The following is a 21293-nucleotide window of genomic DNA, read 5'->3' as shown; positions in this document are numbered from 1 at the left end:
AAAATCCTCTAGTGTGCACCAGGCTTTAGATACACTCTCTCATATTTTAATTTGAATAGTTTAACATTTTTGTCAATGTCTCAAACAGGGCTCGAAATATGCTCCCGAAATTTAATCTGTGCGACCTCGAAATATAATTGGGAGCATTTGTGCGAGTGCAAATAATTGTTCTGGTGCAACCTTTTTTTTTTCTTTTTCCAGTCGAACGTCTCTTTCTCTGTACATTCGCTAGTTAGTACACTCAGTAGGCTATGTGCCTTATGAGCTGACGGTGACCCTTCTAACCAATCGTGAGCTTGACATTCTTACCTTTAATGCTGATTTTAAATTGGTTAATATTAGCCTTCAATCACTCCACTGTCACGCGACACAGAGAGCTAATGCGTTAACTAATGTTACCTGAAGACAAAAGTTTATGTTCAATTTATTAGCGTTATCGAAATCTGAAAAGTTTAAGCGAACGATTACGGCATTTTTTTTTAAACGTTAACGTAGTGTTTTGTGTAGCGACCCGGTTGAAACAGCTAGTATCTCTTTGATGCAGTTTACTGGCGGTTGATTTAATTAGCGGTATTAATGTGACGAGAAGCGCTTTGTCGTTTGAATGCATAACACGCAATTCTTTGAAGAGTCACACATTTTAGACGTGACAGTTTAACTGTTACTTGTAAACCATACTGTTATATTGTCATTTTCTATCAATAAAAAATCTATTGCATATATGGTTGGTGCTCCTTACATTTTGGTGGGTGCTCCTAACTTTTTGAAGTTGGGAGCACCAGTGCTACCAAGTAAAAAGTTAATTTCGAGTCCTGATATATTATTGAAGCTGCACTTCCCTGGCATATTGTCGGCACACTAGGGCCTACGTTTACTAACTGCTACATTAGCAGAAGCGTGCCTGTTGGGCGTGCCCGTAAACAGACTGCCAGACCGAATTAACTTCTCACACCACCATAATACCACAAGGGTTACGTGCCAATTTACGTTTTATTACTATACATACTATTTTTATGATTGGATTAATTAGTAATTATATTTGATGCAACTTTAGCTATATTTCCATTACTTTTCCAAAACTTTTCAAAAAATATTATTTTCCATAACTTTTCCAGGGCCTGGAAATTGCATTTTGAATTTCAATGACTTTTCCAGGTTTTTCATGACCGTACGAACCCTGTTACTACTATACCAGACTGAGATACTGCTACACACTACAGAGTTACTACTACACCACACTGAGATACAGCTACACACCACTGAGTCACTGCTACACACCACAGGGCTACTGCTACACACCACTGAGTCACTGATACACACCACTGAGATACTGCTACACACCACAGGGCTACTGCTACACACCACTGAGTCACTGGTACACACCACTGAGTTACTGCTACATGAAGCAAGTTCACAATTTAGCCAGACTTGTTATCAGGGCAATCACAGGTTTATGCTTAATTTAGCTGGATGGCACATGGTGAAATCACACACACACCAACAGCAGAAATAAACGCAAGTTTCTTGTCAATTAATAAGCCATCATTGTAAGAACAGCATTTAGAAAAGAATGTGTTTTTTGAGACTGACAGTATCCTTTAAGGCACTTGTACAATTATTTGTCTGAGAGCTACTGATTTAGTCGTGAGGGAATTATTTACCTTCAGAATTAGTGGTGTGCATTGCCAACTCGGAGCGAAGCAAGCCCTAACAGTGATATGGACGCTGTATTGAGCTCCACTTCCTCACACATTTTTATATGCTGATGGCGACACCAAAAGAATAATAAACTTTATTTGGTAATTTGTTATTTGTTCTGTGGCGCCCCAATCCCTTATCGGTGCTCCCCACGAGACCACCAGGACGGCCGAGCCCATCGACACCGGCGGCCGCTAGGAAAAGTTGTGAGTGGGCGTTACCTGCCAAACCACAGTCTAGAAACATTCAGGACCCTGGACAGCACCAGGCAGACCAACTGAGGTGACACCGGGCAGCACCATGGACAGGGCTGCAGCAGAGGGAAGGTAGGTGGAATTTTCCACTCTGCAGCACACCTGAAGCTGCTTGATGGATTGGCTGCCGCCGCCCACCTGAAGCTGCTTGCCCTGATGAGCATGCAGGCTTTTTAGACCAGCACAAACACAGGAATGGGAAAGTTGCTGGGGCTTCCTACGGAGCTACGCCGGGCGACTCTCTACACCTGACACTGTAAGCGGCCGTGGGCCAACTCTCTGAAAGTGGGTGCCTAATTGTGACGAACTGTAAAGTGTAAAGTATGAAGGATAACTGTGACTCAAGTGGACCGTGTGACAAGGGGCACAGACAGGAACAGCTCAGAACTTGAGCTGGGGAAGGATTGGAGTGCTACGTCACTTGGGAGGGAGGCCTTCTCCCCTACAACCCCTTGGGGACTGGAGGATCACCAGCCGGCGCCCGGAGCAAGGAGCCGGACCCGGATCTGACTGGCCAGGCCCTATTCCCCCCCTAACCTGCGTGTTTCTTGTTTCTCTCCAGAAGGAGGTTTGAATACCTGGAGTGGAGCCCAACCGGGAAGACTCTTTAGTTGTTTTTTGGCTCCGCCTACCCCCACTCATTACGACCATTAAAGTACTTTTTGTTAACCTCTACCTCAGACTCACTGATCTGGTTCTTCTTGACTTCCCCCGTTGGCCGAGAGAGTTCACAGTTCATACAAAAAAGCAATACAAAGTGCTTCACATTTGAGGACAATAATAAAAGCAAAATAAAACCAATAACGGGGATATAAGACTACACAATAAACGCATTACTAAAATGAGGAAATTAAAAAAAAAATTTTGAAATGAAATGAGAAATAAGCTATCATTAAAGCCAAAATAATGAAAATATAAGTGAAGCCTCAGTAGTTATACTGACCAATCAAGAAAGTGTACCTTGCATTCAAAAGGCATATCAGTGCATTCATCCGATTTCCTGGCCATGCAAGTGTGAACACTATTAAGCAAGGTTTCTATGCAGGTACAGATCATTTGCAAGAGGGTTTCACAATGGCAATATTTACATAATCACTAACAAAATACAAAATAACAAAATAGCATTTACAAATGTCCTGTGACGTTAAACACTAACTTGCATATTACCTAGTTGAAAACATACTACAATTTCAATAAAGAGGTTATGTTGACAATATATTTTTGTATTTAACATTAAAGTGCAGTCAGCTCCTTTTGTAGTCGCTGTCACATGCGCTGAAAAATAATATAATTTAATGTTTCAGTGTGGTGACATTGCAAAAAGCCAGTGAATGAAAGTCTTCTTAAGTAGACACAGTTGAGGCTATAAGTTCACATACGCCTAAGCTAAAGACATTCAAACTCAATGTTTCTCAACTCCACACATTACATGTTCCCATACATTTCCAGTGTTAAGTCAATTAGGGTATCTATATTATTTCCATAAGAGGTCATTTCAAAATAATAGCTAAGAGACAGATTTATTTCAGCTTTTATGTACTATTGCAGATTTTCAGTGGGTCAAAATTTGACACACTTTGTTCGTACTTGATGGCATTGCCTTTTAATTGCTTAACATGAATCAAACGCTTGAGGTAGCCTTCCACAAGCTTCTCACAACACTTTGCTGGACTTTTTGCCCATTCCTCCTGACAGAACTGGTGTAACTCAGTCAGGTTTGTGGGCCTCCTTGCTCAGACATGCTTTTTCAGTTCAGTCCACAAATATTCTATGGGATTCAGATCAGGGCTTCGTGATGGCCACTCCAATCCTTTCACTTTGTTGTCTTTAAGCCATTGTGTTGCAACTTTGTAGGTATGCTTAAGTTCATTGTCCTGCTGGAAGACCCAGTTGCAACCAAGTATTAACTTTCTAGCTGATGTCTTGAGGTGTTGCTTCAGTATTTGTAGATAATCCTCCTTTCAGATGATGCCATCTATTTTCAGAAGTGCACCGGTCCCTTTTCCAGCTAAACACCCCCACAACATGATGCTGCCACCCCCATGCTTCACAGTTGGAATGGTGTACTTCTGATTAAAAGCCTCACCCTTTTTCTTCCATATATAGAGCTGATCATGACCAGAGAACAGTCCTCCAGAATGCTAGGTCCTGGTGTTCACCTGCAAAATTCATTTTGGCTTGGAGTAGCGGCTTCTTCCTTGCGCGACAGCCTTTCAGGCGATGGAGATGTAGGATTCTCTTAATGATGGATGTAGATACTTTGGTTCCTGATGCCTCCAACTCCTTCACCAGTTCCTTTGTTGTTGTCTTGGGGTTCAGTTGAACCTTTCAGACCAAAGTTTGTTCAGCCCTGGGAGGTAATTTGAGCCTCCTTCCTAAATGATGCAGGGTCTGTGTGTTCCCAAGATTTTTATATTTGCATGCTATTGTTTGTACAGATGCTCGTGGTACCTTCAGTTGTTTGGAAATTGCTCCTGAGGAAGAACCGGACTTGTGGAGGTCCACAATTCTTTTTCTGAGGTCTTGGCTCAGTTGCTTGGATTTTCCCATGGTATCAAGGCAAAAAGGCAGTGGCTCTAAAGGTGGGCCCTTAAATACAGCCACAGGTGCCAATTAACTCCCAATTAACTCCTAATTGTGACAATTGGTCAATCAGAAGCTTCTGAAAAGTCATTGTTTAAAGAGACAGTCAACTAAGTGTATTTAAAATTTTGACACACTGGAATTCTGATATAGTGAATTAAAGCCAAAATAAATCTGTCTCTAATCGATTGTTTTGAAATGACCACTGCTGTGAACAAAGTAGATGCTCTAATTGACTTACCAAAAGAAATGTATGATAACATGAAATGTGCAGAGTTGTGAAAAACTGAGCTTGAATATCGTTAGCCTAGTTGTATGTAAAGTTTGGCCTCAGCTGTAGGCCTATTTAATGTATCTGCAATTATCTGCCAGTCTTCCTCTCTTGTTTTGGCCGCTCTGGCTATGTTTGATTTGCTAGTTAGGATTACTTTCTCTTGATGAATCTTTAGAGCAGAAAGAATATGCCCCCTCAAGTCCATGATTTCGACATCTACAACCCCAAAACAAAATAAAAAAAACAACATAGGTTACCTTATGAGAAATATTGCACCATTTTTATGTGATCCCACAAAGGGCAACACCACCTCCCTTTGTGTCTACATAAGGAGCATGATCCTGTTTTGGTGAGTGAATCCTCTCTCCTTTATAGCAGAGTGGGTGAGTGCAGTTATCCGAGATTATTCAAACCTAGAATAACTCACCAAATCGTACTTCACGTTTGTGAAACAGAGAAAGCCCAAATTTAATTAATTCCATAATTTGATAAGATAAGCATCAAATTATCCTGAATCATTTTGGCAACATATGTGGAACAGGGCCCTTGGCTACCGAAACAGACCACTGAGTTACTACTACAACCACTGATACACACCACATGGCTACCGCTACACACCACGGTGTCACTGCTACACACCACAGGGCTACTGCTACACACCACTGAGTCACTGCTACACACCAGAGTCACTGCTACACACCACAGGGCTACTGCTACACACCACCGAGTCACTGCTATACACCACAGGGCTACCGCTACACACTGCTGAGTCACTGCTACACACCACAGGGCTACTGCTACACACCACTAAGTCACTGCTACACACCACAGGGCTACTGCTACACACCACTGAGTCGCTGATACACACCACAGGGCTACTGCTACAAACCACAGGACTACTGCTATACACCACTATTATTATTATTACTGCTATTCATTGCATTTATACTGTGCTTTTCTCAAAGGGCTTCACAGTCATGAGGGGGAAACTTGTCTCAACCACCACCAAAGTGTAGCACCTACCTGAACGCCCACCACACTGAGGTGGAGAGTGAGAGAACATTTTTTTTTGCCAATTAAAGCAGGAACGTTCCTCATGAAAAGTTGAAGGTTCTTAATTTTGCGCATTTTCAAATAGGTACGGCAGAGCCATTCCCTTTGGCAAAAGTACTGTATGTGTGCCTGCTGATGACTAAAGAAAAGATCTAAATAAAAGATAAAGGAGCCAGTCAAGTCAGCTGACCACATGGCAATGGTCACAGACAAGTCAACAGACAATGATGTTTTGAACGTTTTTCTTTAAGGAAAGTTAAATTACATCCGTTAATCTTGCATTGATAAAAGCTCATTCACAGATAGGATCAAACATTGCCTAGTGAACTGAGGTTGATTTCCATAATGTAATTATTGCATGTCTCAGAAAATCCAAGTCACATGTTGACAGCACTGCACTGATACTCTATACTGTTTTGGGACAGAGGTGACAAAATTGTTCCAAATATTTCTCAGAAGGCAAAGGGGTACTTTGTCCATCCCAGTCAACTCTGTTATTTCAGGAAGCAGGAAGATGCATTTCTTCCTATGGACAATTTCACACAAAAAAACCGCCACAGAATGACAGTTACTGAAAACCGACTGACCATGATGAAATTTAATTGAGTCATTTGAGGTAATCTATTTTTGCCTTTCATTTTTATAATCCTACACCACTGAAAACTATTTCATTCTTATAATTAGTGCTATGTAAATTTTTGTGCAGGTAATCTAATTCCACTTCTTATACTTCCAAGTGCTTGGGGAAAAAAACGAAATATTTTACCACCCAACACTGAAAATGCATGTCTATGCACTGCACTATGTGTGTCATTGCGCGTGATTAATTAGTGGCAATTGATGTAGATTACTGGTGTAGGGGCAATGTGCTAACTGACTAGCAAAAAGGCCCTATCGCCCTCTGGCAGTGGGATGATCGAATTTCATGTGAGAAAAAGCCCAGGATAAATTGGTGCCCTACTGATAAGATACAGTATCACCAGGGAGACTCTGCTGTGGCTCACCTAAGAAACGCACTGTCGGTTGATGGCCTCTGACTGACTGTTGCTCTCTCTGCTTTCAGACAGTTTGTGACTGCCTCCGCTTCCCCAAGCTGTGTGTCCACGTCTGCACACACACACACACACACAGGGAATTTGCATCTAACATTCCAATGGCCGCAGACTCACAGACAAATCTGAGACACTACACTCAGAACTACATCAAAAATCAATTCAATAAAAACATTATTTATTGTGCCCGTGTCACATTATTTTAATATGAAATATGGTTAATGTTTCAATTTGAAGTAATATTGAATAATACACATACAGTAAGTCACAGTAGTATTTCCAAGGTATTTATGGCACAGACAAGAGTAGAGCATTGTGATACTCCATCTGTACTAACCCTCGGAAAGTGAAGATTCACTGGCCCATGCAATTAAGGTAATATGGGTTATCTGTAACCAGCTCATTGAAACAATAAGTATTTTGTAGGGATGCACAGACTTATTGGGGTTTGCATCTATACAGTTAATGTAATTAATTACAATTAATATCTTAATACAAATTTATTGGGATCAATCACTAAACTAAGATTATGGTCAAGGGCTCATATAATGCAAAAACACCATATGACCAAAGTATCTGGACACACATTGGCCTGGGGCTGTTTTTCGTGGTTTGGGCTAGGCACCTTAGTTCCAGTGAAGGCAAATCTTAATGTTACAGCATATAATCACATTCTAGATGATATTGTGCTTCCCCAACACCTTGGGGAAGGTCCTTTCCTGTTTCGGCATGACAATGCCCCTGGGCACACAGCAAGGTCCATATAGAAATGGTTTTGTCGAGAACGGTGTGGAAGACCTTGACTGGCCTGCACAGAGCCCTGACCTCAACCCCATCCAACACCCTTGGCATCAATTGGAAAACCAACTGCAAGCCAGGTCTAATTGCAAAATCACTGCCGAACCTCATTTATGCTCTTCTGGCTGAATGGAAGCAAATCCCTGCTGCAATGCTCCAACATTTAGTACAAAGCCTTTCCAGAAGAGTGAAGAATTTTCATATCATGCACTCCTAGTGTTTTGTTGAGGGGTGCATGATATGAAATACATAGGCCTACATTGTTTTGTTCTCCAAATTATATTGAATTTGATTCCCAATCATTCTATTGAATGAAGCAGAAAGCACTCACTCTCCTCTAAAATGTTGTCAGTCATTGCTTCTCAACAGTTTCAATGTATAGTCAGAGGTACATAGACATCCCATCTGGCCATAGGAGAGTCACTTTTGTGATGAGACAGGGAATTACCTGCTCACCAAATTCCTTCCCTCTCTAGTTCATGCTAAAGCAAATGTGCACCACTCTGTAGAGCTGGTGGCCACAGCCGGTGCGAGCACGGACCAGACTCTAAACCATGAGGGGCAATACTGTGCTGCAGCCCAGTGCTTGGACATTCTGAGAAAAGCTTTTTGATTGGTCCATGACTATGGCACATGACGGCTCTCCGTGACCTCTGACCTTCGACACGTCTCTCGAACTCAGAGAGCTCCCTCTGCAGGGCCATCCTCTCTGCCTGCAAGGACAGAATTCCTGCATTGCCCTGTGCCATGTGCTCCATCTCTGTTGGACAGCAGTGGACATTTTTCAGTCAGATAATATTGTACTATTATCATAGCAGTGGGCATTCATCAGCCACAGACAAAAACTCGAAAGCACAGTGATGCCCATTAAAATGTCACAAGTATCATAAAAACACTGGTTTTAAAATGCCACCAATTGCATTACCAGAGAAATAGTTGCTGCATATTAAAATTTTAGTATCTACATAAAAACATCAGTGTAAAAATAACAACATTGCAAATGGAGCTCAATACAAGGTGTGTTCAATTCACACAGTTGATCGCAAATCACCACTGTTAATACACATGGATTTTTTATGATGACCAATCTATGTAAAAGCCAGGCAATATGTGAACTTATTAATGACGATGGCAGCCATCATAGTTACAAGAACACACTAACCTAACATGTTAGGCGTGCAAGAATGCAGATCTTCTATCCAAGAGTATCCTTTTTTTGGTTAAGAGAGACGGTATACCCTCCTGAGACCCGGCAGAGAACATTTTTAATGTATTTTAGTTTTTGGATGAAAAAACACGTCGCTGTGAAAATATGTTCAAAAATAGTTTTTGATTGAATATCCATTGCAGTGGACATGAGGTCCAATAGAATATGTGGTTCTTAAGAATAACAGTACAACAGTAAAATACACTCAAGTTCAATAAAGAAGAAACAATATAAAAATAAAGTAAAACTTTGGCACACTGAGATAGAGCGCTAGCCTCTTTCAATAGTGCTTAGCTTTCAGCAAGAACATTTTCTGACAAAGGTCAACTGGCCAAAAGCTTAGCACTATTGCAAGAGTTGTAATCAATTCCAGGGCACAAATGTTTTTTCTTTGGTTAAAAGAGACATGTCCGTACAGACTCAATACCAGAATTGAAGACGAAGATGACATTGAACCCGCCATCTGTAGTTTGTATTCGGCTATAATTTAAGTAGGCAATTTAATTGTATGGAGACAAATAGCCAGAGCAACTACTATTAAGCCCTTGCAGAATGACAGGCAATTTTCCAATGAATGTTACTGAATCAGCACTTGCTGAACTGGTGCGAGTGAAAGCAGCCTTTAAATTTTATTTCCGCATTCAGAGATATCCTGGCTCCAAGACCTGTTTTTTGGAGTTTTACAATCGTGGGCAGGAGCCGACACAGTAGTACAATATGAATAGCAGTCAGTTTCAAACCATTGGACAGCTCCCTTAAACGTTGCCTGAAAACCACTGGCAATGGAATTTTCCAAAGTGATAAATCAAATTGCTGCTTTGTGTCACTGCAAATGATATTATTAGGCATAGGCTATGTGACACAATGCATACAATAAACTAAATGTAACTATGTTTGTAAAATGGTGTAATTGAGTTAGCCAATTGAGTTAGCAACACAGCAGTGTCACACTTTGATGATCATAGATTACACTACGTTCCACTGAATCTGATCAACTGTAGGATCCCTGCACCTGATGTCTGAGTTAAATACTTTTTTCGTTGGTCCTTCTTTTAAGATCATTACATTTTTTTTTTACATCTGCTCCTTTGAGTCAAAAACACCTACAGTACTGACATTACGTATGAATGAATTCCATATCTGAGTTTGTATGTCTCAAATTTAGACTCCCTCAACAAGTTAGCATTGGCCCATTTCACCAAGAGCTCTAGCTGCTGTTTAGAAAACTTGTCTTTCTCCCTGACATTGCTTCCACGTGTCTTGCTCTTCTGTTTTTGCACCATTGCTAACTTTTAGATTATTGCGCAATTGATCTATACAGTACAGCAGATGCTCTGTTAACAGAGATCATTCAGTACGCCCCTCTTTAGGCTACAGGAAACACACCTTCATTGAGTGAATCCTCCTCCTTCTGCATGGCCTCGATCTCTGCCCTGGCCCGGTTCTCCTCCACCGTCCGTCTATCTACCAACAGGTTGAACTCAGTGTTGAAGCTCACAATCTCCTCCATGAATCTGTCTCTCTCCTCTGCTGCCCTCCGCTGAGTCTCCTCCTGCCAGAGCCCCCAGGACAGTGACAGCGAATACTCAGGGCAGTGGATTTTATGCTTCTTACTTTGTATTTACTGTAATATCTTTTCCCATTTCCCTTGGCAAGAAAATAAATTTACTGCAGTGCAACTGCTCCTCTAACAAGATGACCATTAACAATATCTTTTTTTTTGTAAGATAAAATACTTTCACTGCTAATGGACTTTCAAACCACAGCTGATCTCAGTTGTTATTTGTGCATGTGTGGGTGTGTGTGTGTGTGGGTGTTTGGGTATATAAGGCCGTTATATATACAGAGGTTTCTTGCAGTTGGCTCTGTTGAGTGAGAAGGTCTTCCCTCTGTTTCTCCCTACTGTCACTGCACTTCTTCAACAGCTCCATCTGCAGCCCATACTCTGTCAGTACCTTGCACTGCAGAAGCACACACACACAACACACACACAAACACGCACAAAAACAAAACAGAATTTGAAGAGAAATTAAGTTAAGCCGAAAACTGGGGGGGGGGGGGGGGATTTTTGCGGCCAAATGTGAAAATGATTTGATTGCAGTACAGTGATTCCTGACTCACAGGTGTAAAAAAAATGCTGCAGCCTCTTTCCCCCTCCTTCCTCTCTAAAACAGTCTCTCAGCCATGAAAAGCAAACTCTTATCTCACATCTAATTACATGCAACACACAAAGCACCTGCTTTAATATCTGCCCCACAGACTTCTTTGCAAAATGCTTCCTGTAAAAAGACACAGTAATGAGACCTTTGAACGAACACCAGAATAAGCCGATTTTTCAATCTAAGCATAAAATTGGCAGAGAGAATGCGTTAAAAGGATAAATGCATATGTATGCATGAGTGCACGTGTGAGTGCATGTATGTGAGCCCAATGTTTGTTTGTTTTCATGTATGAATGTGTATGCGTTTGTGTGCGTGTATGTATGAGCCTGAATGTGCCTGTATGTGAGAGTGTGTGTACAAGTATGAGTGTGGCCAGTTAAATGAGAATAACCTTCTTAGAAAGCAGTATTACCATCTAAGCCTCAGCTGTGTGTTTAATAATTACCCTAAAAGTATCAATCAATGTGTTTTGTATGTATAACTGAGCACAATAGAAAAAACAATAGTAATAGAAAATAGAGAATTTGTTTGATAGTTCCTCTAATTAACTTGCATGTCTGCGTTGACATTTAAGACACGTATGTAAGACTGCTACTAGCTCTTAACACCATTTCAGTAATGAAGCTAGAATGCCAGAAACATTTTAAATTTCATACTCATCTAAACTAAAAAAATTTGTATAAAGATCTTAGACCAATCTAATACCTACTGGTTAAATCTTTAAAAATAAAATGTAGAACAGAAAGATAGCTTGTAGCTGATTGTGCTTGAAAGAACAATATGTCAATGATTCAGTCCATACGGTTTGATTCCTCTCATTGATTTCTTGGCGCCAGTCAAGATACATTCCTGAGATGATATTTCAACAACTTACTTAAACACATATGGATCCAGTTGACAGTTAAGTGACGTTTATTGCAATACGTTCATTTTACACCAGTTTTCCTGTCACTGATCATTCATTGCTTTATGTAGTAATATGAAACATATTGGAGCAGAATTGTAGAAGATGGATGTGCACAACTTCCTCCTGTGATTTACGCACAGTGTAAATGGGCCTTCTGAGACTAATGCAATCCATCGGAAATTTACAATTGATTTTGCCATTGCGCTTATAATTGGCCCACTTGGTTTCAAATGAAGGCCCTTCTTATATGCAGTGATACAAATCACCACTTAACAGCGCCTGTACTATCAGTGTCAACACTTCATCAGCTTCACAACTGCACTGCTGCGTGCAGCAGGAATTAAATGGATGGACACATGGTTTGTGACTCTCGGACAAACATGCTTTATACTTGTGCGTGATGACAAAGCTCACCATCGGAGTTATAAATCACTACATGTAAGCATTTCAAAAGATTTTCACCATTATTTCCTTCTATGTTTCAAGATGTTTGGCGTATCCACTTGTTAAGCCCATCAACCTTATCCGACCTTTGTGCGGTGTGACGTTAAGGCTGCGTGATTGGTTTGTCTACTGTGCCTTGGTAGCCAATCACGGCGACCCAGGGTTTTGATAAAATCAGGCTTCGCCCAGCTATTATGGTCAGTCTACGAACTGCTGTTTGGAAGAGATGTCACAAATAAAGCGAAGCTCCCCGGGAGCGATTCGAAAGCAGCCAAGCCCATCTCCGTCTCTGCTTCCTTGCGAAACCGCTACAATAGCTTGCCAGTGAGCTCGGTAGGCTATTAGCTCACGCATTAGCAATATGAACCACAGAGGAAGAACATCGACTACACTGATGGTCAATCAATCAGAGATGTGTAGGCCTATATATACTGGTGATTTTTGACTATGCTAATTTTCATATAACTAACTGTCTGGTAGACCTGCTGTTAACCGAGCAAGTTATCACCGTAGGTTTTCGCCAGTCAGTTAATGAGCCAGTAACTGCTACTCCATCGCCGTTTGTGGTGTTCACTTGCTGGGTGACGCTAGCTGACCGATCGGTCGCAAGTCACTTTTAAACGAATAAATTATTAACACTGTCAGCGGTGATTAACAAATCTACCAAGTATTTTAATAACTGATCTGCAGGCGTGTAAATATGACTACGCACTTTGTAGAGCAAGTTTTCCACCTGATGCAAGACAAAAATAATGTACATTGAATTTATAATTTTTTTTTTCTTGTAGATCATCAAAACCAATGGAGAAAAGCCAATATACCAATATAAGGAGCCCCCAGGACCAATTCTGAGAACCACTGGCTTAAATACTCTTGTCGGTCTCTTAAATGCTAAAAACATGCTCCTTTCTAAATGCCAGTCTTACAATGATGGTTAATTTTGTTAAATTCTGTGTGTGTGATTTCATTGTGTGTTGTAGCCTATGTTATCCAGCATATAAACCTTAAGACTCTTAATTCGCTTCGTGAAACTGAAAATTTTGCAGTGTTTATCCCAAAATCGGGATTATAGTAGCTCTGTCACATCCGTGAAGCATGGCCCAGGTAGACATTTACGGAATGTACACGACTGACAGATTGAATATTTGCCGGTTAGCGTTAGCTAGCTAGTCAAATGGCTTGGTAGCCGAAGTTGCGAACTGTTTTAGCATAGACTACCAAATATAGCAAATAAGCTGATTACGCTTTCTGCCAACTAATTATTTGGTTAAGTAGGCTAAAGGAAATAGTAAAAATGACTTGGCTACCGAAAAAACTTCAGAGGAGGATTATTTTATGGTCGTCTAATGCAGCTGTAAATAGCACATGCCATAATGAAATCACTACGAAACGGGATGCCTGCATTTTCTGACTTCGCACAGGTGGACCGTGGACGATGAGTCGGAGCCGCAATGTCAAGGCCAAGGGGCAACAACTCGCCTCTATGAGTGAAGCCTTTTACCCCAGTGGCTACTGCGTGAACTGCAAGGCCTGGTTGCAAAAAGAACTTGAAACCCCGCCCACCCAATGTTAAGTCAATGGGGAAAGCCTGAAAAGAGGCCAATTTTTTCAGAGAGAATATAAAGTCAATACATTTTTTACACAAGAAATGATGAACTAGTTAATCCCATCCCTTGTAATGTCTCCCCTGGGTCTGATTTTTTAAAATAATTCCAAAATTCCCAAATCTGGGTTAATTTCAGTGCGTGCAACGTGGCTTGTCTTACTACCGTATGACCATAAGGATTTCCCCATCCTCGCAGGCAGGCAGAGTGCTTCAGCGGCAGGTGTGATGCTGTGTCGTTTTATTCCGATTAGCTAGCTACATACGATCTCACTATTTAAAAGTCCAAGGTCCAAAAATGTTGTGTGCTGCGTTCAACTGTACTAACCACTATTCTAAGGATTCTTCTCTCCAGTTCTTTCGGTTTGAGACATTTTCAGATAAACAAGGTTCTATGTCAAAACGCGATTTCTGACCATTTCGGGGTTTCAGTTGATTGTCATAAAGTTATGTCAAATGTTATAACAGTGCCCAAATGACACAATAAATCATGAAATCGACCCATGGACAGCCACAAGACGAATAAAATACACATATTGTGACTATTTGTTCTTGTGAGAAAAAATTATTGACTTTGTATTTGTCCCTTATTTGGACAGTAGAATAGGCATTTTCATCCGTATCTCTGTGAACGATTCCGTTTGTAGTAACCGCTGATTTGAATACAATTCAATAGTTAGCTAGCTAGCTAGCCGGCATAACAAGCATGCTGCGAGATCATTCCTAAAACCCAGAATTTTAATATTGGCTAGGTGACAAGTGACGGCGAACCTATCATAAAGCTAACTGCAAACCCAGTTTCAGAGTGTCTTGGAAAAACGCAATGTCTACACTACTAGACCGCAACATTTTAAAAAAAGCAAGACAGAGCTAGGGAGATTAATTTAATTGAGTTATGGTTTCATGTTGTTTTCTTAAATAATGTAATGGCAAAAATGACCAAAATTGGTGCTAATTGTATGGTATAAAACAAGAAGGAACTATTTTTTCTTGATAGAATCGTTGATTTCATAGAAAAAACGAGGTTTTTGCTTAACAACGGTGCAAATAATAGAACTACCATTATTTTCCAATAATGGGACAGCCCGTCGTGGTTTATTCCTTACATACAGGGTTAAGAATATATGGTAGCAGGTGTACAGTAATGATAAACTGTAATGTAGACAGATTGTGCACTAATGCATAATGAGAACTGATAAGGACAGGTAAGAACTGGATGTAAACAGCTACCTAACGTTAGCACCCACTGGCGCCAAACTTTGTTTTTCTTCATTCGTTTAAGAATTGTAACTTAATTATCAACTGCAGCCATTTCCTCTTCTCTTTCTTGTAAGGAAAGCGGTAGAATGACAAGTTAATCGTTTTTTTGGACGCAGATCTATTCAAACAAGGGACACAGCACTGCGACACGTTGGAAAGAGCCTCAGCCAACGCAGCAGAGGCTTGGACCTGGAAACAGTATTATCGGAAGGTCGATACGTCACGGCTTAACAAGCGGTATCTTGGTGAACAACAGTACGCCTGCCATCCTAATATAAACCAACTGCATATTGCCCCTGTGTATAACAGTAATATATAACACTTCAGGGATGGCTTAACTACTCACCACTCCTGGGACATATTCTTAAATCAGTTTAGCTGAGCAGGTTTTTTCTCTTTCTTTGAGCAAGTTACAGTGTTTGTCGAATGGTGCAGTATTTTCAAACCTTTTCCTCTAGTTGATTCTTAGCATAGTTTAACTCTTCTGTTGTTGTTTTTATCTTTCCTTGGTATTTGCTGATTGCTGCCTTCACTGAAAAAAAGAAGAAGCATGTTTCACAATTTAAAACCAGGACGGCAAATGCATAGTTGTGCTTAGCATGATGGCGTTCTTCGAATGTTTCTGCCCTGGCTTAGGCCTATCGTCAGTTTTATCCGGTTAGCCACCCAGAAATAACAGCCAGTACTGTTCTACAGGTGTATTGTTGGTATATTTCTGTGAATGTAGAATGTTAAATATGTAAACATAAACTATGTGAGTTAGCCTATGTAGAAACAGCGGTTAACTTAGCCATCTCGGCAACTTGCTGACGAACAACGTTGGTCACCTACCGTCCTGCAACAGCTTTGTTTGCTCTGAAACTTTTTGTTCTGTGAGTAGAATTTGATTAAACAGCGCATCGAGACTCATATTATCAGGTGAAGAAACCCTCTGGTTGCTGATGATTCCGATGAGTTGGTAGTTACCGATTACTTTTTATAGGACTGGTGGTGAACCAGCTACTACTACTCTGATGGGGAAAATCGTTTTCTAGTGACACACAGGCTACAGCTCGCGCCGCCGTCGCGAGCATTCTGCTGCACGAACAGCATGCAAGAAGCTTGGATTAATATTTGCAAAACTCTAACAGTCAGGGCACTGTACCTACAATAAGATTCTAAAAGAGCCCATTCGTTCCAAAGGCTTCCTGTTAAATAGCACCTTAATAATACCTTCTGGCATAAATTATCACCTGCTATGCTCATTAAAAATACCATCTGGTGTACTGAATACCAGAATACTGACGGGACTGTTTATACGCTATTAATAAATAAACGGTTACATTTTGATTGTTCTCTCTTTGTGAGTAGCCTATTCATCAATAACGTTGTAAAAGGAAAATACATCATATAGGCTCAGTGTTTCCCACAGGATTTTGTGAGATGGTGGGTGGACCTCGGACCCTGTAGGGGGGTCCGGGGGCATGCTCCCCCGGAATAAAATTTTGTACATTTTAAAGTTAAATGCATCAATCTGGTGCACTTTGAGAGCAAAATTAAGAGGCTAGATCTATGTGCTCTAGTAAACAATTTAATCATAAACACATTGGTCAACACATAAACACAAAAGTCCATATTTCATGCGTGGGGGCCTTTAATACAGATTTATGATGTATCTCATAGGTAGAGGACACGGTATTCATCAACTCTCATTGCCTTTTGTAGCTGACATTTGTACTGTACCTCTCCAAAAATTAATAAAATGTTTTTTGTCTATTATACAGAATATGAAGGAGCCCCTTATGAAGGTTTGAGATGAAACAGATAAAAAATAATGCAAAAATGTTGTCACACAAAGCGGTACAGTACCTAAATGTGTAATAATTAACTCTTGTATGTATTTCTATACTCTGTACTCTCGTATGTTTTCTTGTATGGGGATGGGACAATATGAAAACAATTTTCAACCTTCCACCAGGTTTTGGCAATGTTCCAACTCTCACGTCATCATTGTTGCTTGCTTCACAAAAACTATTACACTACTAACTAACGCTTACATTACAGTGTGAAATATCCACATTATATAATACCACTAACCTATTTAAAGACACTCAATTGAAAAAAATAACGTATATAACCGAAATATTTTCAGCATATAACCGAAATATTCTTACATAGCAATGATGTTCTATGTTCAGTAGATGGAGACAGAGACAGTAAAGCAATGATACTGTTCTATTCGCTTCTGTTTTGCTCCAGAAAATGAGGTCTATCAGCAAACATATAGCTTAGCTATGCACAGAAGTCCTCAATAATAATAATAGCATTTTCCAAGAAATTACGAAAAATCGTTGACCACGTTTCGTTAGGTGCAGCGTCTTTTACTGCTACCACAGAGTAGTAAGGTAAGAAAAAATTTCGGTTACGCTGACCTAAAAAACGCTAAGCCAAAAGCAAAATTAGACATGTTATGCATCGTTAGAAACCTTATACTCTCACCTACTGAATAAATTAATTGTCTATCAAGCCAGACTGTGCTAAAATGCCGTAAACAACAGGTGTTGTATTACGCACAGCTATTTTGGAAGGGACCCATGCATCACAAATGCAAAAAGGTGTAAAAATATTCTCGGTTCATTATGAAACTGTGGCGGGACAAATTAGACTATGGCAGGCCGCCACAGTCTAGGTAATTAATGGGAAACACTCAGGCTACATCAAATATATAATTACATTAAATAGGCTATATCAAGCAATGGCTTGATAGTGCTTGTAGTCCCTGGTAGTATGGAAATATAAAAAAGAATACCGAAAATTATTTAAATAAACTGCATTAAAAGAATAGCTATATGTTGCATCAAAATAAAATATGTTTTGAATTAAATTATAAAAATTCAAAACTAATTTAACGCAATGTGGCCTAAATAATTACCTAATGGCTACATTTGCTGGTTTTGTATATGAAGTGATTCTCTTGTATGGCAGTTTACTTTAGGAGTTATCGGTGCCAAATGAAGACTAGTATAGCCTACATGGTTTTTGGATAAACCGAACTCACTGTGGCCATGTAACTAATTGAAATGTTCTGCGATGTATCCCCACCTCCCATTTAGGCCTAATTGGCTGAATAAATCCGTCTCTGTCCATCTTGGTTGTTTTGCAGCTGATCTGAACTGTTGAATTTTTACCTCCGATCTGAGAATGTCGCCAAAAAAGTACTTCATATAGCCCCCATCAATTCATGAAATTAGTAGGACTGGCTACTAATAAATAAATACGCTTTCTCTTCACCGACAGAAATTAGGATGTAATTCATATAGTAAGCAACAGGTGGCACTAACAGGCCGCATATCTGAATCAACATTTCGTGCGTATGATCATCCTGGGGAAATGATCCTCTGATTGCCTTAAAAAACTTTGTTGCCATGTCTTTGTGTAATATTGATCATCTGGTTTTACGCTTTGGAGTGAACTCACATACCATGCTTATTTCTTATTTCATAAATACTCACATACTCACATACCATGCTTATTTCTTATTTCATAAATATAAACAATAAGTAATCATTTCATATGTTATTTCAATTTATGATGTTGGCATGTATCTTCCTATTATTCGCACCATGTTTCCGCATAATTAAGTGCAATCAGTAGGTACTGTTCTATATTTTCGAGACATGAAATCGTGTTTGTTATTTATGTAATAGGGATGGCAGGTATGCCATCCCACCAAGTTATGCCTTGGCGAGGGCATGCCCCATACCTATACAGCACCGAGAGTTTGGCACTTTTCAGGGTTCCCCACAGAAATAACCACAACAGCCACAGACACTCAGCCCTTAAAAACAATAAATTCTGTACATTCTGACCCCATTTCAACAGACATATTTCATAAACAACTTCAGATGTCCACACAATATAGCCCCAAACTAAGGGGATTTTGTGTTTTCTCCTTCTCCTTCTTCTTCTTCTCCTTCTTCTTCTTATTTTTCTTGTCGCCTATACCACAAACAAAATGTCTCCCCATTGGACATTTTACCGACACCAGCCAAATCTTCACCTACACGACACAATCAAAAACTCGCATACACACGCAAAATACCCATACCTTTTTACTCTGAAACATTTCCAGTTGAAACAACTAGTCTGCTGTGGCCTAGTGCGCAAGGTTGCAGTCTCAGGGACATGGGGTCCTAGGTTCAAGCCCTTTCTTTCTTTAACCTGCTTTTACCATCACTAATAATTGTCTACTACTTCTCAATTATTGCTTTTGCACCATATCTACCCACCGTTCACCGAACATATACACTGCATTATGACGTACCGTCTGCACGTTCAGTTATTAACCGGCTACAATATTGCAAAGTCATATGGATTCAACGGGAGCTCTTCTGTGCTTACTGGCCTGTGTTCTTCTTTAAAACCACGGACAGGTTTGCTAACGATATTTCACGCATTGCATAGCTATGTCATGGTGGTGCACTAACAAAGTCACAGACTGGTAAACCTCCGGTTGATGGATTGAATCCCGCCTCGCCCTCAGGCAGATAATTTCCTCTTTTACACTAACGTTTTATTACGCTTATATTTGCTTTACCAAAACTCACTCACGGCCACCCATATGCATTTCATGACGCCAAATGTATTCCTTTTATTAAAAAGTTACACCAGTTCACCACTGTGCCATTTCTACTAACTATATTTCTTCACTTGGCTACCGTACAAAACCTTCTTATCAGCAAACGCCACGTTTTTCTGCATTCATGTTACCTCGTCCTGTTCTCTATCTAGCCACATACAAACAATTACTACGTATGTACCTTCTGCAACTCCCCAGTAAAACATTACATTTAAAATCATGACTCACTCATAATTACTAGTACTGAACATGACAAAAGCACACTAATGCAATATATTTCACTTAAGGTCACTTAACCCTCCACTTTAACTACTGACGCTTTATACCAACTGTTATATACCGTTCGATAAGGAAACTAAGCTTGCTCATGGTCACTTCCTTTACTTCGCACTATAGTCTGTGATCATGTCAACCTTAACCTACATGCCTTCATCATTTCTCCTAATTTCTCTCACACGGTTGTTATTTTCTCATATGCAAAGCCTGCTGGGACATATGCGGCTGCTCCTATTCTCCACTATCAAGTTTTCCGGTTCTAGCTTAGCAAAATAGTGAAGAGGATTCCTACCTGCAGATAAGCCTATCAAAATGCCTTATAAACCTTACAAACACTAAAAGTGCATCTCCACGAAATAACAGACAACGGAGCAGGACAGAAGGGTACACAAGTTGCGACCTAGGCAGCTCTAATTCTACGGGCTTGCTGATTCTTTTGTCAATCGAGGCTCGTTGGATGGCCGTCAAATCCGTGAGTACATACACTGGCCATATTTCACCTGCATTTCTGATGCGTTTACACTTAACGCCACCGCACCACGGCCGGCGGTAGCTATGGGCAGGGGTGGGCTCAGCCCACCCAAACAGGCGTCTTGCCCACCCAATCAAAAGTTAAGAAAAAAAAAGTAAAAAAAAAAAATTTTGTACAGCCAATGGAAAAATAGCACAGAAAATACCAGTACCGCTTCTAACTTCTGATTGGGTGGGCAGCCACGGGTTGAAATAGCTAGTTTCTCTGATGCAGTGTACTGCCAGTTGATTTAATTAGCGGTGTTAAAGAGCATATTGCAGGTTGGAGACCCCCAGTGAATCAATGTGTAGGAAAATGATGTAGGAACTAGATGTTCATAAAAATATACTTATATATACACACTAGTGACTTCTGGAGTCATTTTTTTTGGGGGAGAATTTTACTCCGGCATCTGAAAAACGCCAACCCGGAAGTGACGTAACAGAAGGGAGAGCGGTCAAGTTGAACAACAAGAAGAAGGGATCTCTGTCATGGTTCTGTGTTTTCCTGTCTGTGTTTCCCTTGTTGGGCCGCCAGATGGCGGCACTTCTGTTTTGTGTCCTGCTCCCCCCTGTTAATTGTATTATTGTTGT

The 21293-nt window shown here is 40.3% G+C and overlaps 1 protein-coding gene across 4 annotated transcripts in view; it reads right to left on the bottom strand.

The window, feature by feature from the left end:
* Positions 1-21293, bottom strand: part of ccdc172 (coiled-coil domain containing 172) — a 38381-nt gene that overhangs the window by 12631 nt on the left and 4457 nt on the right. Inside the window, exons 1-6 of one of the 4 annotated variants that reach the window (XM_064321330.1) lie at positions 16127-16292; positions 15742-15827; positions 10764-10880; positions 10306-10471; positions 8371-8472; positions 6867-6969 (exon numbers count right to left, since the gene is read on the bottom strand). In XM_064321330.1, the coding sequence (XP_064177400.1) occupies positions 6867-6969; positions 8371-8472; positions 10306-10471; positions 10764-10880; positions 15742-15827; positions 16127-16205 (653 nt within the window). In that variant the 5' untranslated portion in view covers positions 16206-16292. Of the gene's footprint in view, positions 1-6866; positions 6970-8370; positions 8473-10305; positions 10472-10763; positions 10881-15741; positions 15828-16126; positions 16293-21293 lie in introns of those variants that run through there. The other 3 variants (XM_064321332.1, XM_064321331.1, XM_064321333.1) reach the window with 3 other exon arrangements.

This window comes from Anguilla rostrata, chromosome 2, assembly GCF_018555375.3.
Source record: "Anguilla rostrata isolate EN2019 chromosome 2, ASM1855537v3, whole genome shotgun sequence".
NCBI lineage: Eukaryota > Metazoa > Chordata > Actinopteri > Anguilliformes > Anguillidae > Anguilla > Anguilla rostrata.
The sequence above is the reverse complement of the archived record's forward strand: the minus strand, read 5'-3'. Positions and strand labels throughout refer to the sequence as shown.